The 24,481-nt window shown below is 52.6% G+C and overlaps 1 protein-coding gene across 1 annotated transcript; it reads left to right on the top strand.

The window, feature by feature from the left end:
• The first annotated feature begins 5,071 nt into the window (after positions 1–5,071).
• Positions 5,072–22,356, top strand: GPR179 (G protein-coupled receptor 179). The gene is made up of 11 exons (XM_027518981.1): positions 5,072–6,121; positions 7,415–7,523; positions 9,151–9,238; positions 9,659–9,894; positions 10,677–10,745; positions 11,109–11,218; positions 11,513–11,751; positions 11,921–12,059; positions 12,671–12,776; positions 13,794–13,940; positions 15,594–22,356. The coding sequence occupies exons 1-11, from the start codon at positions 5,211–5,213 to the stop codon at positions 20,616–20,618; spliced, it is 7,179 nt and encodes a 2,392-aa protein (XP_027374782.1). The 5' UTR covers positions 5,072–5,210; the 3' UTR covers positions 20,619–22,356.
• Positions 22,357–24,481: the final 2,125 nt, after the last annotated feature.

The raw sequence follows: 24,481 nt of genomic DNA, 5'->3' as shown, positions 1-24,481 counted from the left end.
ATGTTTCCTCAAGCTTTGTCTATCCAGAACATAATGGCTACAGACATAATACATTCATTTAAAATCTGAATTATTATTCTTCATCAGTTTCTTAAATCTAGATAAAGAAAGAAACAATAAATCAAGTCCCTTTCTGTAGTGTTTGCCAATTCTATGGTGCAAAGATTCCCACCAAGGCTGGTTTCAGTCTACCATCCTGACTTTATTGAATATAGAGAATACTATTATGTGGTAGTTTCATATTATGTAGTAGAAACAGTAATACAAATAGCCTCAAGAGCATAGGTAAATAGTAATAGTAAGATTATTAAGAAGTGATGAGTTTGGGGAATTTATTACCTTTGTTTTTAATACATTTAATTATAAGTTTGTATGATTTGATTTTCAATAATTGGCTGTGTTTAACAACTGGCTTACAAAATTTCTGAAATTTTAACAATTGTCTTTCACAACCCAGTCCCACATCACCACTACACTTCAGTTTTCTCATCTGCAAACTCAGGATAAGGATTGCTCCTTTGCTTACCTGCAAGCATGCTGTGAAGATCAAATAAAATCAAGCCTGTGTAGAGGAGGTGTGACTGGAGGCAGGGAGACCAGTTTCTGCAATCATCCCATGAAGAGATGTTGAGGGATGCAAAGGATAAGGAGGAAGGATCATCTAGCAGTATTGAGCAACTTTAGTACCTGAAGGTGCATTGAGGGGTCGATAGTCTAGCCATCTGCTCTGAGTTTTACAGCCAGAGAGACCTTTTAAAACTGTATTCGCCAGTAACCTGTGATTATAACCCTCTGTGGTTTCCCATCGTTCTTAGGCTAAAGATAGAACTCCTTAAGGAGGCCTATGGAGTCCTGTGTGATCCGACCCCTGCTTCTCTGGCCTCATCTTCCACCAAGCTCCACCTTGTTCTCTCTGCCCTGCAGTTCCAGGAGCTCCCTGGGTCAGGCTCACACGTTATGGCCATTGCATAAGTGATTCCCTTTTCTTGAAAGGCCTTTTCCCTCCATTTTTTGCTTCCTACTCATCCTTCAAGTTAAACTTACTCCTTTCTACCTCAGGGAAATCTCCTTGCCTGGGTAATTCCTCCTCACTGAGTTCTAAGACTACTCTTTTGTTGCACTTAATTGCACAAGTGTGATTTGTCACCTGTCTGTGGAGTTATTTGATTAAAGTCTGTCTTCCCTACTAAACCATCACCTCCGTGAGAGCAGGGGTCTAGTTTGCTTTTTGTCCATCATGGACTTTCCAATGCCAAGGACTGCCTGGCACAGAGTAGGCCCTTGATACATGGAATGATTGTTCCATGCTTGTAAGAGACTCCTGATACAAATTGATCTCTGATTCTGCACAACAGAATTAATAACCTCCCTTGCCCATGAAAAAAACTGAAGTTACTTACCTAAGGTCACAGAGTCCATAAAGGTGCAATGGAATTCAAAACCAGTTCTGATCCCAAAGAGTATATTTTCTACCCTCTCTCCCTCAGCTCCCTCTTAGGTGTCACTTAAGTTTCTGGAGAAAAGAAGAGAAATTGTTATAGGATCATAGAACACCAGAGGCCTAAGAAGACCATCCAAACAAGACCCTGGTTATTTCTAGAAAATTCTGGCTGGGGAACAGATTACCCCATCAATGCAAGGTCTTGAAGCTCTGCAGCACCCTCTGCTGTCCAGCTAATTTCTTGGCCCCAGAGGGAAGCCGGCCATGTCTGCCCCCTGGGTTATCTCCACCAGCCCAGAGCACACAGAGGCCAGGGCAAGGAATGCTGCCTTTCTCCCTTTCCCTTAATATCCAGGCCTGTAGCCCAGTTCCTGGAAAAAATATCAAAAATTAAGTTCCAAGTAAAGGAAGTGGAGAAGGAAATGGCAACCCACTCCAGTGTTCTTGCCTGGAGAATCCCAGGGATGGTGGAGCCTGGTGGGCTGCCGTCTATGGGGTTGCACAGAGTCGGACACGACTGAAGCGACTTAGCAGCAGCAAAGGAGTGTATTTTTGTGTGAGTTGGATTTGTGTGAGTATGTGTTGGGTGGATTTTGTGTCCACAGATACCTTTTTCTTGAGGGCTATATAAGTTGTCTCTACAGTGGTAGAACCCTAGTTTTAAAGGTTTGCAAAGAACAACACAGAGAATCTAAACCAGTCTTGAGTTCACGCAGTCATTCAGCAACAGCTTCAGGAGTGCAGTGATGAGTGAAACAGGCATGGTCTCTGCCCCTCTGGAGTTTGCCATCTAGTTTGAGTCCTAGTCCTGCCACTTCCTGAACATATTACCAAGAGCAAATAATTAAACACCTTTGAACTTGTGTTTCATTTGTAAAAATAGGTCAATCTCCTCTTGATGGGGCTATCGTAGGGATTAAATGAAAACTTGCAAATGCCACGTGCGTGTGTGCTAAGTCACCTCAGTTGTGTCAGACTCTTTGCAACCCTGTGGACTAGAGCCCACCAGGCAGGTCGGTTCTTTACCACTAGTGCCACCTGGGAAACAAATGCTACAGTGCTATACAGACATTAGTTCTTTTTTGTTTCCCCCTTTTTTTAAAAGATCTATTTATTTTAATTGGAGGCTAATTACTTTACAATATTGTATTGGTTTTTGCCATACATCAACATGAATCCACCACGGGTGTCCACGTGTTCCCCATCCTGAACCCCACTCCCACCTCCCTCCCCGTACCATCCCTCTGGGGCATCCCAGTGCACCAGCCCCAAGCATCCTGTATCATGCATCGAACCTGGACTGGCAATTCGTTTCATATATGATATTATACATGTTTCAATGCCATAACTTCTTGGAGGAAAAAACAACTATTATGTCTTCACCAAAAGTGTTCTGTTGGCTCTTGGCTAACAGTAACCAGTAATACCAAGAACATGGGATGGGGCACTTGCTCACCATGCCTGCCCCCTGCCATCCTTCTCTCTGTTAGCACATGGAATCAGAGAGGCAAAGGAGGGAACTATAGATGTGTGATACGGTCTGACCGCAGTGACCACTTGCTATAGGCACGTTCAGTTCTAACATTATAGGGATTTTGTGAGGGGTTGTCCTCTAGCTTCCATCTCTTCCTCCACCCTTTACATTCCCAATGAAGGTTCCAAAGCAGAATTGATGTTTGTAGAGGCCACATGTAAAACAAGGGAAATTTTTAGCAACCACCACCCAACCCTTCCTACCTATACGCGGGGATCTGGGGCATCAAAGACTTGAGGAGGGTGGGGCAGAGTGGGAAGGAAAGAAACTACCAGCACATGCATAGGAGCCAAATCACTGGGTGACGGATCAGCAACGGGAAGGTGGTGGAAGAGGGACGAGAGGAAGGCTGAAGCTTTGTTTGGTGGCTGACTTCAAGAATCCACACCCTTCTGGATCCAAGGAGGCTGCCTCAGACAGTGCTAACTCTGGGCTTTCCAGTTACTGTGTCCAACACGGAGAAGGATGTGGTGGGTAAGAAGACTGGGAAAAGCAGGAGAGGTTAGCCACTGCCTTTATGAAAAAGAAAGAAGACAGGGCTGAGGAGGAGAAAATGAAGGTGAAAGAAGCAGAGGGAAAACTGTTTACTCTCTTAGCCCACTCCACCCCCAGCAGGACTCCCCCACCCCCAGGCGTGTGTTGTCTGTTGTTTTGTTTCATTTTGGCCACACTGCTTGGCATGCAGGATCTTAGAGGTTCTTAGAGGTTCCCTGAGCAGGGATCAAACCTGTTTCCCTGAAGTGGAAGTACAGAATCTTAACCATTGTCATGCAGGAAAAGGAAGGCTCCCCTGGGTAGGGTAGTGGACACCTGCTCCATCACAAGCAACAGCGTGATCCTAGGGAAGGTGCTTCAGCTCTGGTCCTTGCTTTCCTCCTCTATAGTGAGGCTTTCTTGAGGTCTCTAAGGATGAATAACAGGGTGATGGTAGGGGGTTGATGTTTTTGGATCCAAAAGAGTGCGGATTCTTGAAGTCAGCCACAAAACAGAGCCTCAGCCTTCCTCTCTGCCCCTCTTCCACCACCTTCCCATTGCTGATCTGTCACCCAGTGATTTGGCTCCTGTGCTTGTGTTTTCTGGTAGTTTCTTTCCTTCTCACTCTGTCCCACCCCCCTTCTTAAGCCTTTGATGCCCCAGATCCCCGAGTATAGGTAGGAAGGGTTGGGTGGTGGTTGCTAAACCCTTCCCTTGCTTTACACGTGGTCTCTACAAACAGCAACATCTGCAAACCAGGAAGAAAGCTCTCAGGAGGGAGTCAAATTGGTCAGCACCTTGATCTTGGATTCAGTAGCCACCAGAACTGTGAGAAATATACTCTTATTGTTTAAGCCACCCAGTGTATGGTATTTCGCTGTGGCAGCCATTCAAGGCTGAGTCTGAGCGCCTGAGAACCATGAAAGCCAGGGGTATAGTTCTCGTCTGAAGAGCAGCAGGCTCAGTACTCAGGAAAAGTTGACTGCAGGTCTGAAGACAAGGGAAAAACCAATGTCTCAGCTGGGACATTGTAGGGGAGTCAGAGCTCTGGGTTTGAGTCTCAACTTAAATGGAGCAGCTAAGTGAGTCTCTGAGCCTTACTGTTTGTGAAATTGGGATAAGAACATTCAGCACAGGTGGGTATGAGGAAGATTCATTGAGATAACACACATGAAAAAGATTTTGTACACTCCCACAGTCTGTACACACACCAATTATGGTTCTATTGAGCTCTCTGGCCCACCCCTCGCCATCCCTAGTCTCAAATTCCAGTTTAGCAGCACGGTGTCAGGGTGAGGGGGGGCACAGGCAGCTAGAGCAGATTGCGGGGAGCTGCAGCTTGGCCCTTTATCATGGCCGTCGAAATTGCTGCCAGGAGGCTAAGTGGAGCAGAGGAGTGGAGAGAGGGGCACCGGCTCATCTGCGGTTGCTATGGCGCCCCATCCTGGATTTGCCCATCTCTCCTAATGGAGCGAAGGGCAGAGGGAGGGAGGGAGGGAGGGAGACAGAACTGCTGGTCCCTTCGTCTCCCCTCCCTTCTGTGTCTCTCTGGAGCAGATGTACGGTGGGGAGTAGGGGGAGGGAGCCTGGATATTGGATAAGAGTGGGAGGGAAGAGTGGTGTGCCAGGATTAAGAGGGTTTGCAGTGAGGGGCCACACTGAGAGGGGAGGGAGCAGAGCCCTCATGCTGACGTCCAGAAGCCAGATGATGATGTTGGAAGAAAAAAAAAAAAAAAAAACCCGGAGCAAGACAGCGTAAGCATGAGAGAGAGGAAGAGAGGAAACGAGGAGGATTCGAGGATTCGAGGTGTGGAAGCACTGCAGCCACCAAATCCCACAGGCAGCCTGGACCCCAGGGCCCTGCAGGCTGCCCTGAGGATGGACACCAGGGCAGTGGCCATGCCTTCTCCGGCGGCAGGGCTGCTAGGCTGCTGTTTCCTCTTTGGCTGGGCTCTGGGGGTTCCAAGGACCCTCTGCTCTCTGCCCGCACTGTCCTCCAAAATCAAGCCAGGGTCTGTACCCATTTGGGTGCCCCCAGAGGGGGCTGAGGCAGCCCTGGCTTTTCTCTACTCTGGAGATGCTCAACACCTGTCTGGGGCTAACTGCAGTGAGCGCTATGAAGCCCCCGGGGCAGGAGCCAGACCAGGGCTCCCCCCAGTCCTATGGAGAGCAGCAGGTGCTGTGACCCAGGCCGCCAATTTCCTCAACATGCTGCTGCAAGCCAACGACATCCGGGAGTCCAGTGTGGAGGAGGACGTGGAATGGTACCAGGCACTAGTCCGCAGTGTGGCCGAGGGGGACCCAAGGGCATACCGGGCTTTGCTGACTTTTAACCCTCCACCGGGGGCCAGCCACCTGCAGCTGGCCCTGCAGGCCACCCGGGTTGGGGAGGAGACCATCCTTCAGGACTTGTCCGGGAACAGGGTGCAGGAGGAGAGCTCAACTGGAGCCCTGCACCCCGCTGACCTGCAAAAGCGGGTGCTGACCAATGACCTAGGGAGCCTTGGCAGCCCCAAGTGGCCACAGGGGGATGGATATGTCGGGGACGTGCAGCACGTGAGACTGTCTCCTCCCTTCCTGGAATGCCAGGAGGGTCGACTGCGTCCTGGCTGGCTTATCACACTCTCAGCCACCTTCTATGGACTCAAGCCAGACCTCAGTCCGGAGGTCAGGTAAGTGGGTTTGTGCAGGATTTGATGCTATTGTGGATCTGTGGAGGTGGCGGGGGAGGGGGGGGTCCTAGCTGTGCATAGGCTATTTGGTATGCACATGTGCGTCTGGAGGACACAGATGTGTGTATTTGCATTCAGCTGTGTATATTTGCAGTTGACTCTAGGACTCTAACTATGTGTTAACATATACAGGTGTGTGTATGATCGATCCATTTACATATAGGTATACACACGTGTGTGTATGTACTGATGGGGGGCACAGCTGGGCATAGGTCCTGGTTCCCAGATCTGAGTAATGGGTACAATGCAGGAGAGGGTTTGGCAGGGATAGCCGTTACAATCTGTGTACCGGCTTCTCGGAGGAGTCAGATGGGTGTCCCAGGAGTGAAATCCGCTACTCTCTAGCAATCTAGAACTGGAAAAGGAGGCTTCTGCAAGTGAAGGAAAACACCTGGGGGGAGGCTTGGAACCATGGCCCTTTCTGCCCAGAAGTTGTCCAGGTCCCAGTATCACTCCCATGGCTGTATTCTTACATCAAGTCCTGACCCAGGAGCCTGTGATGCTCCTCAAATAATTGACCTCCTCCCTCAACCGGAGTAAAGAGCTGAATGGGAGCCATGATGGGAAGGAGGGAGCAGGTGGATACTATACCACTAGGCATTCAACAATCAATGTTGTTTTCCCAGCTCTGTGTCCCCATTCATTGTCCCCAGCAGAGTTCCTCTCCTGGCCACAGGCAGCCTGGCTTTTTGCCAGCTCTCTCCCCAATTGGCTCAGAGCCAGGGTTGAGAGCCCTCAGGCCAGGCAGCTCTTGAATCTGGGCCCCTCTATTTCATATCTCCTTCACTATGATCAATTCAGACCTGGTTTGGGCAGAGTGGGGCGTTGTTAATATCTGTGCTTTGTGTGCCTGTTTGAGTATAAGTGTGTATACACGCAGTGGGGAAGTGTGAAAATCCCTTCCAGACAGATCATCAGAACCGCAGCTCCCATATATCTTGCCCACTCCCTTTACCCATTGATAGAAATCAGGAAATGCTAGGATGTTGAAAAGCTGAGGGATGGGGGGTGGGGCAAGGGAAAAATCTAGGGGGAGGAGGATTGTTGCTGCAGAGACAGTGAGGGTTAATAGCATTGGAGAAGTGGCATGCTTGTGTGCCCTCTCTCCTGGCACACTACAGCCACTGTGCTAAAGTGCGTAAAGCTTGCATTGCACCATGATCTGAGATCCAAGGATACATGTCCACCTTGGCACCCTTCACTATACCCCTAACTGCCAATTCACTGCCCTAGGGGGCAGGTGCAGATGGACGTAGACCTTCAGAGCGTGGACATCAATCAGTGTGCCAGTGGCCCAGGCTGGTACTCTAACACACACCTGTGTGATCTCAACAGCACCCAGGTAAGGATACGGAGAGTGGGGTACGGGTTTCCTACCTCCCTTCCCCTTTCCCATCATGCCATCAGGAGCAGCTGACGAAGGCACATCAGCCTCTCAGGGCTTCAGGGAAGTCCCTATTGATGAGACAGATAGAAATGAGATACCAGGCTATTTAAAAGTGAGGACACTTACAGCCTAGCCCCATCCCCAATCGGAGACAGCCACCTTCATTCCTTTGCAATCTCAATGTGCCTCCCTGTCTGCTCTCCCTTCTGGTACTGGGTGCTTCAGGATCCCTTCCCAGGACCACTTCCTGAGCCTCTATTAATCAACCCCTTTCCTTCTCCTGAACCACATTCTCCATGTCAACAGAGCTCTGGGCTCCTTCTAACCCACAAAGGATGCTTTATTGGGTGTTTGTTGAAATAAGTGGAATTGGGATGTAGGAGGAATGTAGGAAAAAGTTGAGATGTAGGAGGAGACTAACCAGAGAAGGAGCTTGAAGAGCTCTGGAACTGGTAAAGGTGATGGAACCTGGACCAGGTGCTGGCAAAATCAAAGCCGTGGATGCAGGAGAATCTGGATAATGGAAAGCAATGGTTGGTAATCCTGCAAACCCACTACTGGGAAACTGGGAGGCCAGTGAACTAATCCGCTCCACAGCAACACTGACTGCATGCTTGTTCCTGAGCTGAACCAAAGCCAAGGCGAGCCCCGCAGCCTGCTGGGAAGTGGAGCGGGTCTGGGCATCTGCTGCTCTTCAGGGGACATGTGTCTGAAGCTATACATCCAGGGATGCATAAAGGTTCCCATTGTCCAATGCACTTTTAAACCCAGCCACATTCATGTCTCTGGGTATGCATTTGTCTGATGGTGCAGACTGTGGCAGAAACAGAGCATTTTCTAGCAATCTGAGCAGAGGGGAAAGTTGGGCCACGATTTCATAAGCACCCTTTAGGTGAAATCAGGGCTGGATATGGAATCTTCCTTCCTTTGCCCCATTGCTATCTGTTCCTGGCCACTCCCTACAGTAGATCTGACCTCATCCACGTGCTTATCTTCGCTGCCTGGCTCTGAGGTCTGCTCTGTCTCCTGCTGGGCAAACATCAGTGGGTGGAGTTGGAATAAAGAGTTGGCCTTGGCACCCCACCAGCCTGGCATTAGCCTGGCATTAGGGCTGGGGAGAGCAGTCCTACACCAAAGGCAGATGGCCTTAATAGAGGAAGCTGCTCCCCTGTGGGTGCCTTTTCAACCCACCTGTGTGCCAAAGAGGGAGGCTGATGTTGACACTTTGAAGCAGGATGTAGGCACACAGGTGTGGTTGATCTCAGAGTTCTCTCTGCTTCCACCGCCCCAGCACCTTGCTCTAGCAACAGCTGGGGATTGGGAAATGGGACCTATGAGGCTCCTGTCACAGCTAGTCTGGATAAAAGGCTGATCCATCTCCAAACTCTGTGTTTGGAGGTCTCTTTGATAAGAGAGACAATGGTGGGGTCAGGGTAGGGTCTGCAGGGAGGGATGGCTTCCCCAGGACTGGGGCTCCCCAGTGTAGACCCAGGGGCTGTGGATAGGAGGGTAGATGACCCTCCTACTCTTCCCCGGCGGGAAAGCCCCATATAAATACCTATGGTGTTTGTTGGCCCCACAGTGCGTCCCCCTGGAGAGTCGGGGCTTTGTCCTTGGCCACTACCTGTGCCGCTGCCGACCTGGCTTCTACGGGGCAAGCAACTCCTTGGGTATGTAACAGTGGTGAGGGACAGGCAGGTGTTTTACAGGCTGGGCTGATTGGAGGTGGGTATCTGCGGAAGAAAGGCAGGTTGGGGTGAGATACTGGGAGAAAAACTTGTGGGGCCAGGGCAGAATGTCGAGAGAAGCAGGAGACACAGGCAGGGTCCAATTTGGGGGTGTCTATGCCTTCTGAGACTGAGCCTAAAACATGGCAATTTGATGCAAGCTGACCTCATGGTGAGTCCTAGCCTGGTATCACCTCTTCTTCTGCCTTCCCCTGCAAGTACTCACTTCCTCATTCCTTCCCCCAGGGGCCACAGACCCTAAGAGGGCAGGATAAGAACTGTGCCAACCATGAGGAGAGAAGGCTGGGGTCTCAGGATGCCCCAGCCACGCCCTTCTCCCTGTACCCATCTTGTTCATTATAGGCTCAGAGGAGGGTGCTGTCCAGCCTCCTGGGCAATTTGGGTCCCCTCAAGGCAGCTCCGGGAGGCTGCTGCGCTGCCAACCATGTGCCGAGGGCTGTGCCAGCTGCCTGGATGCCACGCCGTGCCTGGTGGAGGAAGCCCCCAGGCTGAGGGCAGCGGTGCTGGCCTGTCAGACGTGCTGCATGCTGGTTGTCTTCCTGAGCATGCTGGTCTCCTATCGCTGCCGCCAGAGCAAGGCAAGCAAGGCCCCACAGCTCTCTTCTCTGCACATGTCCTACCCATCGTGAATCTCTAGCATCAGGGGGAGACCAAAGACTACCTAAGGCTAGAACTTGAAAAATGCAAGTTTGAGCCTTAATCTAACTCACTCTCTGACATTAAGCAAGTGACCTCACCACCATAGACCTGTTTCCTCACCTGTGCAATGAAGTCACTGGACTTGATTCAAAGCACTGTGTAGGCACTAGGGGAAGTGATCTGGTCCCTTATGGAGCTCCCAGTTGAGTGGAAGAAGCAATGGCAGCACAGTAAGACAGGGGCCAGGATGGAGGTGCCAGCTGCTGTGGCAGGTCAGAAAAGGGATCCAGTCATCCCGCCTGAGATGGTGTGGGATGTCTTTCTGGAGAACATGATACTTGAGCCAAGTTTGGTCAATTGACAGAGAAGGGAGTTTCTAGGCAAGGGAGCTGTCTGACCCAAAGCTTGGGGGAAAGCCTGAGATCCCTTCTAGCTCCAGCAGCCTCCAATTCCAGCCCAGGTCTGCAGCAAGGCCGAGGGTGAGATTGGGAGGGGCATGGGGCTGCAGGGGCTATGTGAAACCTTGGCCTCAGCTAGGCTTAGTGCCAGTGGAGCTAAGAGCCTGTGGATGAAGAAGGCACAGCTGAAGTTATAGGGGGTAGCTTTAGCTCAGGGCCACAGAGTGACCCCTCAAACAGACCTGAGACCCTCCTGCACCATCCTCCAGGCTCTATCCTCTCGCTATCCTGCTTATGTGCATCTTTCTTTCCTGGGTTCACAGAGGATCCGAGCATCTGGAGTGGTACTGCTGGAAGCCATCCTTTTCGGATCCCTGCTGCTCTACTTCCCTGTGAGTTTGTGGCTAGAGCCTGACCCCACCTCCTGGGATCCCCCCAGTCCCAACCTGGCACCCTCCACACCCCGGAATCTGTCCTCTGTATCCTGTGGGGGGATTCAGAGACCTCAAAATCTCCCTGCTCGTACCTACAGGTGACAGGCTGGCCTAGTGAGGCTTAAAAGAGCTCTATGACCTGTTGTGTAACTTAGGACAAGTTATCTAACCTCTCTGATAAGAAAGCTGCTCCTCTGCAGAATGGAGGTGATGATGTCTCTGTGGGGAGGCTGTTAGAAGGATCAGCAAGGTGCTTAGCGTAGGCCTGGCACCCAGTGCAAGTGCAATGGACAGCAATTGTTTTTACCCCTTCCCCACCAGGTCTTCATCCTGTACTTCAAGCCCAGTGTCTTTCGCTGCATCGCCCTCCGCTGGGTCCGGCTGCTGGGCTTTGCCATTGTCTACGGCACCATTATACTCAAGCTTTATAGGTAGGGTCTGGGTAGGGCCTTGTTCTCATGTGGCTCCCTCCAGGCCACCCCAACTCATTTATGGGATGGAGTTCTTCACCGCCAGACCCCCTACCCAATCTGCTCCTCTGGGCCTCCAAGGCCTGCTCCCGTCACTGTAGCCCTCCCCACCATGTAACTTTTTTGGGGGGGCGGTAAGAGGAGGCAGTGACCCATGGAAGGGATGGGAGAATAGGGATGTGTGGAGGGGAGGGAAGCAATGGCCAGAGGCGTCCCCTCTCCCTGCGTCTACCAGCCACACCCTGACCCTTGTAGAGTGCTCCAGCTCTTTCTGTCTCGAACGGCCCAGCGGGGCCCCCACCTGAGCAGCGGGCGGCTGCTTCGGCGTCTGGGGCTGCTCCTGCTGCTGGTGCTGGGCTTCCTGGCTGTGTGGACGGCAGGGGTCCTGGAGCCAGGCATTCAGCACACGTCACTGGTAACACGGGGCCACACACACACGGGACGCCACTTCTACCTCTGCCACCACGACCGCTGGGACTACATCATGGTGGTGGGTGAGTTACTCCCACAGAGTCCAGCCTCACTCTGGTCCCCCGCCCTGTACCTCCAAGGGTTCTTCCTCCTGTACCTGGACCAGGCTCCCCCCAGAACCCCCTACAGAGAAAGGGGTGGCGTGGCTGCTGAGGTGGTACCTGGCTCTGTCCCTCCCTCCCTTCCCTACAGCTGAGATGCTGCTCCTGTGCTGGGGCAGCTTCCTCTGCTACGCCACCCGGGCTGTCCCCTCAGCCTTCCACGAGCCACGATACATGGGCATCGCCCTGCACAACGAGCTGCTGCTTTCTGCCGCCTTCCACGCAGCCAGGTGAGGACAAGCCCTCCTACCCACCACACCTTCCACCCTAACACCATTCCTCACCTCTCCCAGGGGAGGGTACCCCCATCCCAAAATCCTGCTGGCAACACCCGCTACACCGCAGCAAGGTGAGGAAAGTCCCTCACCTAGAGTTCTCTCCCTACCCTACAGACATCCTTCCTGTACCCTATGTCTCGCCCAACACCCTAAGTGCTCTCCCATTCCATCCCCTACCGCTCTCCTCCCTACACGGGCTCCATTCTCCCTGCCTTCTTCCCCTCATACCTCAGCCGTCCCAGCAGCAGACCTGCTGTGCGTGTCCACAAGGACCTGGCCCTGTGGTGAAGGTAGAACCAATCCACGGGGCGGTTCATAACAGTGCTATAAGCAGCCAGAGAAGGCAAGCTGGAGGAGTCTGGGAAGGCTTCTTGGAAGTGGGGATTAACATGAGCCCTGAGGTGGGAGGGCAGGAAGAAGGAAGAGTGCCTTCCTCACTCCACTGAGCACCTGCAGGAGGTCAGGGCTGGGGTTGGGGGGAGAGCCACTGGGACAGGTGAGAGGGAAGAGGCCGCTCCCACCCGCAGCTAACCATCACCCCACCACCACCACCTCACCCCCAGGTTTGTGCTGGTTCCCTCCTTGCACCCGGACTGGACGCTCCTCCTCTTCTTCTTTCACACTCACAGCACAGTCACCGCCACGCTGGCTCTGATCTTCATCCCTAAGGTGAGGTCTTCTCTGGCCTCGAAGTGAGGTGACCCCGGCCCCTTGGCCAGGGGCACTGTGGACCTGCTGTGTCCACAGTGCCCTGTCCAGGTCAGGGCGAGAATGACACCTGGGCCCAGAGGGATTTGGAGCCCACTTAGGAGTTGGCTCGGAGAAGGCAATGGCACCCCACTCCAGCACTCTTGCCTGGAAAATCCTATGGACGGAGGAGCCTGGTAGGTTGCAGTCCATGGGGTCGCAAAGAGTTGGATACAACTGAGCGACTTCACTTTCACTTTTCATTTTCATGTATTGGAAAAGGAAATGGCAACCCACTCCAGTGTTCTTGCCTGGAGAGTCCCAGGGACGGGGGAGCCTGGTGGGCTGTTGTCTATGGGGTTGCACAGAGTCGGACACGACAGAAGTGACTTAGCAGCAGCAGCAGTAGCAGCAGTAGGAGTTGGCTAAGGGCTTCCCTGGTGGCTCAGATGGTAAAGAATCCCCCTGCAATGTGGGAACCCAGATTTGATCTCTGGGTGGGGAAGATCCCCCTGGAGAAGGGAATGGCAATCCTCTTCAGTATTCTTGCCTGGAGGATCCCATGGACAGAGGAGCCTAGCAGGCTACAGTCCTTGGGGTTGCAAAGAATTGGACAAGACTGAAGCGACTTAGCATGCATATAGGAGTTGGGGAAGGACGCTCTGTCTCCAATCCCTGGGCAAGGGTAATAAGAGCTAGAGCTGAAGGGGGTCCTTGTAACACAATTGGAAGGTTGGCAGACTCTGAAAATAAACTCGGAAGCAGTTACAGAAGATAGGTGAGGGGGCTGAAGGACATGGCTAGGAATTGTGGGCACAGGGCATTAGAGACCCCTGGTCTCTAAGTTAGAGAAAATCAGGAAGGATGAGATGGAACAATACTCTTTTGACCTCCAGAATCCCAAATCAGAAGGGGTTGAGGATTTATGGAGTAAATACATATGCCACAGGGTAGGGAGCCAACATGAGTCTTTTTCCTGATCATGCCCACCCTGGCCAGTTCCGGAAGCCGGGGGCTCCTCCCCGAGAGGAGATCTTGGATGAGGTGTACGAAGACGAGCTGGACCTGCAGCGCTCAGGCTCCTACCTCAACAGCAGCATCACTTCAGCCTGGAGCGAGCGCAGCCTGGACCCTGGAGACATTCGGGTAGGTGCTGCCCTCCTGACCTCCTCTTGATGGTACTTAGGGACTGGACATGGAGCAGTGATGCCCTCCCACTCGGGCTGTGTGCCACTGAAGGTCCCCTGTCCTCCCCCTAGCCTTGCATCCCTTTCTTCTCCACCATTGCCCCAAGCTGCTTCTCCTGCTTCTACACAAAGGAGACCACACATGTGAAAAGATCCCCCCAAATACCGAAACTCACATTCCTGACCCACTTGGCAAGGGAGGCAGAACCATGAGTGGAGCTCAAATCACCTGTGTCCTCCACTCAACAGGGCCACCATGAGTGGCAGACTGAAAAGCCCCTCAGCCCCCAGCACACCCAGCAGTTAGTGCTCCTAGGGCCATCAGGGTTGGGTAATTCAGCCACTGGCTACCAAGGATTTCCATACCAGGATCCTCTTTCCTTGGACTCAGCAGTGTTACAGAAAGGAAGTGCTTCCTGAGTCTTACATCAGGAGAGCATCCTTACCATATTTTTCTGCTTAAGAATATCATAATGGTGATAGGAACCTTGATGAGAGGCTCAGAGAGTTAGGAAATAAAGAGACTGGCAGTAAAGCCCATTGTTTTATAGAATCTACAGTGGGAACAGTCCCAGGAAGCCACTGGGTCCATCCCTCCACCTTCCCTGAAGCCCCCTCCACATCTGACTTGTTTACATCCCCCAATTCCTTCCTTCCTTGTCTCAACTGCCCCCATGTCCTCCTCACCATCTGAGTTCTGCGTTTCCTGCCTCCTGGGGATAGGTTGAACTGAGACCCCAATCTATCAGGTAGGCCTAAGTGGAGGCAGGTGGCCACTGCCATGCCATCCTTGACCCTCCAGCTTGAGGATCAGCAGTGGGTGTGCTCTCCCTATGCTCACTGTGGGGAGAGCACCAAAGTAGGAAGAGCTTTCAAAGCCCCATCCTGTCACTTACACCTGAAAAGGCAATGGCACCCCACTCCAGTACTCTTGCCTAGAAAATCCCATGGACGGAGGAGCCTGGTAGGCTGCAGTCCATGGGGTCGCTAGAGTCGGACACGACTGAGTGACTTCACTTTTACTTTTCACTTTCATGCATTGGAGAAGGAAATGGCAACCCACTCCAGTGTTCTTGCCTGGAGAATCCCAGGGACGGGGGAGCCTGGTGGGCTTCCGTCTATGGGGTCGCACAGAGTCGGACGCGACTGAAGCGACTTAACAACAAAAACAACAATGGCCGTTTTCACACCCACTGATCGCACCACTTCTTTAAAGCAGTGAACACTAGGCAGTCAGATTTCCTTCCTTTATTGAAGTAGAGGCTCAGAGAGGGCAAGAAAATAGCCTTGAGGCATACCATAGGTCAGCAGCCTCAAACCCACATTCCCTGTGCCCCAAGCTGGGACCGCCCACCAGACCACAGTGCCGGGTAGAAGGCAGGGCCCTGCGTCCTCAGGGTTGAGTGGGTCGGGCTCAGAACTAGGTTGGTGTTGGCCCTGCAGAAACGGAGAAGTGACATTTCCAAGTGTTTTAAAAGCCAGGAAGGGACACGGCTTGGTGGGAAAGCGTTCCCCCAGAAAAAAGGGTCTCAGCACCAGCTGAGGGGCAGAGCAGCGCCCGCCAGGGGATGGAGAGGATGGTCCTCACGCGGCTTTGCTCTCCGGCCCCCAGGACGAGCTGAAGAAGCTCTACGCCCAGCTCGAGGTTCATAAGACCAAGGAAATGGCTGCGAACAACCCCCACCTGCCCAAGAAGCGGGCCAGCTGGCGCCAGGGCCTGGGCCGCTCCTTCATGAGGTACCTGGCCGAGTTCCCCGAGGCGCTGGCCCGCCAGCACTCCCGGGACTCGGGCTCGGCGGGCCGCGGCAGCCTGCCCGGCTCCTCCCGCCGCCGGCTGCTCAGCGCCAGCCTCCGGGAGCCCGCCGCGCCGCCCGGCCTGCGTAAGTGCCGCAGCACCTGCGAGCAGGACTGTGATCCCCACCGGGACCACAGCCCGCCTCTGGTCGACTCGCTGCTGCGGAGGAAGCTGGCCCGCAAGGGGCCGCGATCCGACAGCCGCGAGTCCGGCGAGTCGGCGGCCGGGCCCCCCGCGCTGGGCTTCAGGTCGGCCAGCGCCCACAACCTGACGGTGTGCGAGCGGTTGCCCCGCGCCCGGCCCGCCTCGCTGCACAAGTCGCTGAGCGTCGTGGCCGGCGCCAGGGAAAAGGCCCTGCTCGTGGCCAGCCAGGCCTACCTGGAGGAGACCTACCGGCAGGCAAAGGAGCGGGAGGAGAGAAGGAAGGCAGAGGCCGCCTTGGCCAGCCCGGCGCGGAGGCCCTCGGCCCGGAGGCTGGAGCGAGTTCGAGCAGCCCCCGTGTCGGCCCCACCTTCCCCGGCCAAGAGCCGCAGCGTGGACAGCTCCCACGTCTCCGGACGGTTGCACGAGGAGGCAGCCAGAAGGCTGCCGCACGTGCCCATCCGGCACCAGATCTCCACACCCATCATGGCCACGTCCGGGGCGGGCCTGGGGGAGCCGGGGATGCTGTCTCCCACCTCCACTTTGGCCCCAGCTCTGATGCCAGCTCCTGCCCCTGCCCTGGCACCCATCCCAGTACCCCCACAAAGCCCCAACCTACTTACCTACATCTGCCCGTGGGAGAATGCAGAACTGCCGGTGAAGAAAGAAAATGTGGCTCAGGAAGGCCCCTCGGGGCCAGAGCAAGGCAACCCATCTCATGCCCCAGCTCGGGCCCGTCTCTGGAGGGCCCTCTCTGTGGCAGTAGAGAAGAGGGGGCCTGGGGAGAATGGGATGGACACAGAGGATGGGCGTCTCCAGGGGGAAACTGAGGAGGATGAGAACAGGCCCAAGGTCTTCTCTAAATCCCACAGCCTCAAGACCCCTGTCCAGCAGGGTTCCATGCGCAGTCTGGGCCTGGCTATCAAAGCTCTGACCCGTTCTCGGAGCACACACAGAGAGAAGGAGAGTGGGGAAGGGAGTCCTAAGAAGGAGGAGAAGGGCCGAGCTTCTGGAGAGGGTGTGGGGGCATGCCCCAGATCTCCCAGGCCAGGCCGGCCCAAGGGGGTGAGTAAGCAGGCGGCACTTGGCCCCTGTGATGATGAAGAGTCCCTCCAGAACCAACAGAACGCTCACACCAGCAGGATGCTCCAAGTCTGTCACCGGGACAGCAGCAGGGAACAAGAAGACAGAGGCAGGAGGACTTCCCAGTGTCTAGGGGAAGGGAAGGTTGAGAGAGCAGGTAAAACAGGCCCTGCCACACTGAAGCAACTCAGGCAGGGCACAGCTGGGGACAAAAATGCTAAGCAAGCAAAAGAAGCTCCTGTGGGGTGGCAGGAACTACCCAAAGCTGGCCTCCAGCCCCTGGGCAGTGCTGACCCCAGGGTGACAGAAGTGTGCCCCTGGGAAGTCACCGAGTCAGAACTGTGTCAGCCTGATGGTAGCAACAAAGCTGAAATCTGCCCCTGGGAGGTGGGTGGAATCCCTGAGGAGGAGGCCCTACGGCAATATCTAGATGCCTCCCAAGGCGAGAAGGAGAAAGCCTCAGAAAAATCTGAGCCCAAAGATGTGGTTGTTGTGGCTCGGAAAAAGCCAGAGAGGTTGGTCAGGGGTCAGGAGGCAGTTTGTCCTTGGGAGAGTGCTGATCCTGGGGGTGTGTCTCCTGGGTCAGCCCCTCAGGACTCGGACAGAACCAGGGGCCGGTCTGAGGCAGTGGGCAGTGTGGAGCCTAGAGAGGTGGAGACGCATCGGTGGGAAGCCCCTGGCCCAGGAGCTTGTACATCTGACATCACCACGGCAGAGCTGTGTCCCTGGGAGGCAAGTGAAGGAGAGACAGGGAAACCATCCCAGGAGGGAGTAAAGAAACTCCCCCAGGAAAAGCAGAAAACCCCCGAGAAAACAATCTTCTGGAAAGAACAGAAACTGGGTGAAGGCTTGGAGTCTCTTTGTCAGTGGGAAAGGACAGATTTCCGGGGCCCCTCAGTGGTTTCTACTCAGGCCCCAGGAACCCCCGGTTGCTCAGGGAGTTTGGGCAGTAGCATCACTGAAGTCTGTCCATGGGAGGCAGGAGACAGTCCTGCCATTGGGAAGGCAGAGATCTGTCCCTGGGAGCTGGGTGATGAGATAGTAGGGAAGGAAATGCTGAGTCAGGGGCCAGGTGGCGAATCTCCCCAGGAAAAGTGGGACACCTCCAGAACAGGGAGCTTTGGAGAGATGAGGGGATGGACTGGGAAAGCAGTGCAGAAACTTAGCCAACAGCAGGAGTCAGTGTGTCCGTGGGAAAGCACAGCTGCTGGGCACTCTGGCCCACATCTAGACAATTCCTCATCCAAAGCTGATGGCCAACTCCTCAGCAATAAAGGAAGTAGAGCAGCGCAGGTCTGCCCACCAGATCTCAGGTCAGAGGGAAAGGGAGCAACACCTGCCAAGGCAGAAGTCTGTCCCTGGGAGGTGAATGAGAGAACGACAGAGGACTGGACATCAGGGCAGGCACCAAAAGGAAGAGAATCTCAAAAGGACAAGGAGAAGATGCTTGAAATATCAGGCATCAAAGCTAGCCCAAGTTGGGCAAAGCCTGAGGAACAGATGCCAACGCAGGAAGCAGTCTGTCCCTGGGAGAGTGTGGACCCTGTCAGCTTCACCCCACAACCTGGTCTTCAAGACACAGGTGGACCCAAAGCCAGTTTCCAGATGTCTGGCAGTGTGGAAAGCAAAACTGCTGAGATTTGTCCCTGGGATGCGGAGGAAACCCTGCCTGCTGAGAAGGCTGAGGTCTGTCCCTGGGAGGTGAGTGCTGGAGCTGGGGAGAGAAGGGCTTTGGGAATGGAGGCCATTAGGCAATTTTCAAGCAAAACGAGGAAGCCTTCTGCAGATTCTGGACCTAGCGAGAGAGCTGTTGCTACTCCAGAGAGGCAGTCCCAGGAGCGGGAACGGGCTTGCCCCTGGGAGAGCATGGATCCAGGGGGCTCCTCTTGGCATTCAGACACTCTGGGCACTGCCAAGCCAAAACCTGGGGTCCAGGAGCTGGACCGTGTGGGGTGCAGACCAGTGGAGGTATGTCCCTGGGAAGCGGAGGGAGCACCTACTAGTGAAAAAGTCAAGGTCTGTCCCTGGGAGGTGGATGAAGGAGCCCCTGGGAAGGAATTAGAACAAGAGATGAGAACTGACTCAGTGGGGCAGAGGGAGAAAATGCTAGAAAAGGGGGGACTCACCTCCCTGGGAGAAGACAGATCGAAATGGAAAACACAACTGAGTCAAGAGCAGGAAGCTGTGTGTCCCTGGGAGAAGGACTTGAGGGCACCCACTGCTCAGGCCCCTGAGGTCTCAGACGTGTCCAGCAGAGGGGTAGAGGAGCCCTCCCTGGAAATAAGTGATGAGGCAGCAGAGAAAGGGGGCCTGACGCAAGACCCAAAGATGGACTCCTCCCCAGAACACGTAGCCCCAGAAAAAGCAGAAGTCACTGCTAAAGATGGGGAAAAAGTGAGCAGTGAACTACAACCTGTCCATCTCCAGGAGAGCACGGCCTCCAGGGACTCCTCCTGCCACCCACATAGTCAGTGCCCTGACCAACCTAAAGCCGGCTCTCAGACACTGCCCAGCGCTGGGGACAGGCTCACTGAGGTCTGCCTGTGGGATGCTTCCGCCACAGACGCTCCCAAACCTGACGGCAGTGCCAAAGCTGAGATCTGTCCCTGGGAAGTGACTGAAAGAACCCTTGAGGAAGGGGCGTCAAGACAGGATGGAGATGAGGAAACTCAAGAGGAGAAGGGGAAAGCCCCAGAAAAACCAGAGCACAAAGCTGTGGCCCTTCAGGAAAAGCCTGAGAGGGCAGATGGAAAGCAGGAACCAGCCCCACAAGCTTCCGACAGTAGCAAAGAAAGTCCCAAGGCAGCAGGCAGTGTGGGGGCTAGCGTAGCAGAAGTATGTCCACAGGAAGCACAAGCTCCCCCTGATAAGAAAACAGAAATCTGCCTTTGGGAGGTGAGCCAAGAAACAGCAGAGAAAGGGGGATGTGAACAAGAGGTAGACAGAGAATCTCAAGGGCAAAGAGAAATGTTCCTGCAAAAGGCAGAATCTGGAGGGACTGAAGAACACTCTTCAGAAGTAAAAGTCAGCGGAGAGACGGAGGCAATCTGCCCTTGGGAAGGCACAAGGTCAGAAGGGCTCTCTCCTCAGCCAGATGCTCCAGCCACGGACCAACCCAAAGACAGTCCCCATGGAGCAAGCAGTATGGGGAGCCGGGTGGCAGAGCTGTGTCAATGGGAAGTCACAGATCCCGAAGGAAATAAAATAACAGGCACCATGGCAGACATCGACACATGTCTCTGGGAGGGAACTGGAGCCCCATCTGAGGAATCTGGTCTCCTGGCTTTAACAGCAACTCAGAAGCAAATGCTCTGCCCCACAGCCCCTGAGAACCCACCATGCCTTTTAGTCCAGAGACCTTTGGGTAGCTTCTTTCCAGACAGCAAAAGCCCCCGCCCCAAGGTGAACAAGCCAGCCAGCACCTTTACTCTGGAGGGTGTCAGAGAACTCCAAGTCCCTTCAGAACCTGGGCCGAGGATCAGCTTAGGCCCAGAGCCAACCCTCCAAGAAGCTATGACTCAGAAGTCTTCTTCCTTAACTGAAGACCAAGAAGTAGCTTCTGAAACTCAACTTGAAGAACTCACCCCTCCAACTGTCTATCCTTGGGACTGGGAGTAACAACTGCATCGGTGAGGTCATACACTAGGTGGCTAGCTTTCAGAACAGTCAAGGTTCTTTCCAAGTTCTAGGTGTTTCCAAAAAACTGAAACAACCTAAAGGTTGGTTGGCCACTTTCCCTTTCCTTTCCCTTTCCTTTCCCTTTCACAAACTTGGCCACTTTCCCTCTCCAAGCAGGCCAGAAGTCAACTCATTCCAAAGGCAAACTGTACAAGAAGGGTGCAACTCAGACTCCAAAAGGAAGTACCAGCCTCTCTTTACTTCCAGTTCTCCTTCCTGCTCCAGAGGACGAGAGCCAGACCTTCTGCTTCTAATTAATCCTCCCATCCAGCTAGAGTACTCAACACAAGCTATCTGTGACATCACTAGTAAAGCTAATGTTAATGACAAAAGGGAGTCAGCTGTACCCGGCCCACACTTTCACAAAGGTAGACACATTCTTCTCTGAAGTCTCCCAGGAATATTTTTTGAGAAGAAACTAAACCACTCAAGGCATTGGCAACATAGAGGCTGAAGATTATAAAAGGTCACCACAGAGAGTTTAGAAGCTACTTAATTCAAGTTCAAAGGCAAATCAGAGGAAAACTTAAATGGCTCAAAAGAGGTCCCTGTAATGCCTTAAAGATCTTGTCATTTTGACTTTGGACCCCCAGTTTCTGTTTTATTGATCCTCTTACCTGCCCTGCTTGACTGCTGAAGTAGAGTCAATCAAGCACATTTATGTCCATATCAACATCTGGCGTCCAAAGCAACGTAGGAGACAGAGAGCGTAAAGGGAAAGGCAACGGCTCCAGGTCCTGCCCACGCAGGCCAAGGGAGAGCTCTCCTTTCCAGACACCGTCTCACAGTTGAAGAAGCATGCCTCTTGCTAGCCTTCTCAGATGGCCTTCCCTTCTTCCTGCCCCATCTTTTGACAGTCTGCAGAGTTCACCCCTCTGCCTCATTCTCCTAGCCTTTCAGTACTGTCATCAAAGGGACTCCTCTCTGTTGTCAAATGCAACGGGAGCCTGGGGAATTTCTGGTTCTGAGACAAGAACCACTCCAGCTCACCTGCTCATTAACAAGAGGCCCACATCAGTCTCTTTCCCAAGAAGCTTGAGCAAGAAAGGAGGTCCTGTTTACAGCCAGCACTGTACTTGCCTTCAGGAAGATTCGTGGTGGGGGCAGGTTAGAGCCCAACAGCCAGGGAAAGGGCATCCTTAAGTACAAAGCCTCCTTTCTTAGGGAGCTCTTTCTGGTTCTATTCTTTCAAGCCAATTCAGGCTACTCTTACTTAAGCGGTCCTAGATAACAAGAGTGCTGGAAATAGGTGATACTACCAAAGGGAAATGAGAAAGGAGAAAAACACTGGTCACAGACATCCCAGATCTGGCAGAGGTGAGGGGGTGGAAATAGGCAGAGTAAACACGGCAGAGCTGGGCAGGGACCCACCTTCTAACTGGACAGATACTGATGCCATTCACAAGGAGGATAAAAGACAAAAGGCAACCGAATACCCAATGGGAAAAAAAAGTTTGCATGTAAATAAAATATTCTGGGCAGCTACAGGGCTTCGCAGAAAGTAGCAAAAGTGCTCCATGTCCAAAAAGGAGGAGAAAGCATGGAATAACCCACTTGCAGAGACCAGACATCCTTGTTCCCTATCTAAGCTCTCCCTCTTACCTAGGAGCCCTTCCCCAGGCTTCCAGAGCAGTAATTAAAGTGTATTCTTTCCCTGGGCTGAATTCTCAGCCTCGCAGCTTGTGTGTGTGTGTATACTGTTGTATCCGACTCTTCATGACCCCATGAACTGTAGAACACCAGGTCCTCTGTCCATAGTATTTTCCAGGCAAGAATACTGGAGTGGGTTTCCATTTCCTACTCGAGAATCTTCCGGAGCCACAGATCAAACCCGCATCTCTTGTGTCTCCTGCATTGGCAATAATTCTCTTCCCTTGAGCCACATGGGAAGCCCTCATAGCTTCTGAACCAATGGAAATTCTGCACCTGAAAACAATCCCACTGAGAATGGACTAGCTGGGAACAGAAAAGTCGTCCCTGTAATCACGGCTGTGAAATAAGCCATGGGGAAAAAATAAAGAATGCTTTCTTGACCACTGTAGTTGTTTCTAGCTTATTTGTTATGGTAAATTTATTTTTTCAACATTTCTAAACATTAATAGTAGACAGGTAAGGAAAAGACAGTGCCTGCTCTGGTAGCCACACTGCAGCCTTAGAGACTAAGGGGCGGTCTGGCTAATTCTCAGCCAGTGTTCAGCTACATGGCTAGCACTGCAGATGGTCTCTGCCCAGCCCTTCGAGCCAATCCTGTACATCTGGGCCATCCGCTCAGCTGGATTTGACCCCAAAGGGAAATGAAAACTGCACTTATCCTCCGGCTCCCTGGTGGCAGCTATTGCTTAGCTGCTATTTAGGATTATCTACAGACCCCTGAGACAGACCTAGGGGAGTGGGGTGAAATAGCTTATTTGAAAGCTTTAAATATTTTCATAGAAATCAAAATGCTGTTTGGTCATTAAGTGTGCTTTCTCTGCTCCCTGTCCCACCCAGGACTGCCTCTCCCTTACTCCACACACCCCCCAGCTGTGGATCCTACTGAAAGCACCTCCCTTCTCATTTTGCCTTAATCCGGGGCTCAGGCAAATAGGATATGACCAAACCTCACTTGGGCAGCAATGCTGGAAACTGATGTACATTTTTAAGCCAAAAGGGTTGAGACTAAGTAGCCTGATGAGAGTGGCTGCTTTGGATTAATCCGCTAGTGCTGCCTCTCCCCTAAGCATACACATCTTGTTTCTGTGGTCTGCACTTGGCAGCTGTTATTAAAACCTTAGTTCTCCCTAGTGAGGCCTGGTCTGTTTGCTGCTTTGCTGAGATGGTAGCTTTACAGAGAGGAGTCAGGTTATTCTCAACCTGATTCATTTCTTTGGACTCTACTCTCAAGGTCAGAACAGATTAATCCTTAGCCAAGTGATAAACTCCTTAAAAGAAAACTCTAGACTTAAAAAGCAGAAATATGATATTTTACATGTTTCAATGTCATTCTCCCAAATCTTCCCACCCTCTCCCTCTCCCACAGAGTCCATAAGACTGATCTATACATCAGTGTCTCTTTTGCTGTCTCGTACACATAAGAAACGAGTTGCCAGTCCAGGTTCGATACACGATACTGGATGCTTGGGGCTGGTGCACTGGGACGACCCAGAGGGATGGTATGGGGAGGGAGGAGGGAGGAGGGTTCAGGATGGGGAACACATGTATACCTGTGGCGGATTCATTTTGATATTTGGCAAAACTAATACAATTATGTAAAGTTTAAAAATAAAATAAAATTAAAAAAAAAAAAAAACCAAATATGAGAAATAAGGTTCTAATTTTTAAGGGGAGACCTCATGGGCTGATCAGTGTAATAGTGCTACAAGCCAAGCTTGCTGCTGGGACAGTGACTTCCCTGTCACACCTCAGATGACCCAGGATATGAGTATGTGAAGTCCTACATCCTCCTCCAGCTGGAGCTAAGGCACAAGTAGGGGCTGGGCTGTTTCCCTCTCCACAGGTTCATATCCTGGAATCTTTGCCTCCAAATCTGGGCTGCAAAAATAGTCACCATCTCCAAAAGGTGCTAGAAATCAGGGAACCAAGTCTTACTGATGAATTTCCCAAATGTATTCACACTTCCATGGCCCCTGCCTCTACCAACGCCTCCTGGGATTACATCAGGATACAGTCGATAATTAAGAACAAAATCTAAAAGCTGAGGACTAAATGATGTCTTTGGATTTACATTCATTTGTGAAATACAGATACTGATTTAGTGAATCAGTGTATGAGAAGAGACCCTCTTAAATGACATCACTTTTATA

Source organism: Bos indicus x Bos taurus, chromosome 19, assembly GCF_003369695.1.
Source record: "Bos indicus x Bos taurus breed Angus x Brahman F1 hybrid chromosome 19, Bos_hybrid_MaternalHap_v2.0, whole genome shotgun sequence".
Lineage (NCBI taxonomy): Eukaryota > Metazoa > Chordata > Mammalia > Artiodactyla > Bovidae > Bos > Bos indicus x Bos taurus.
Note: the sequence above shows the minus strand (reverse complement) of the source record. Positions and strands in the feature narration are given on the sequence as shown.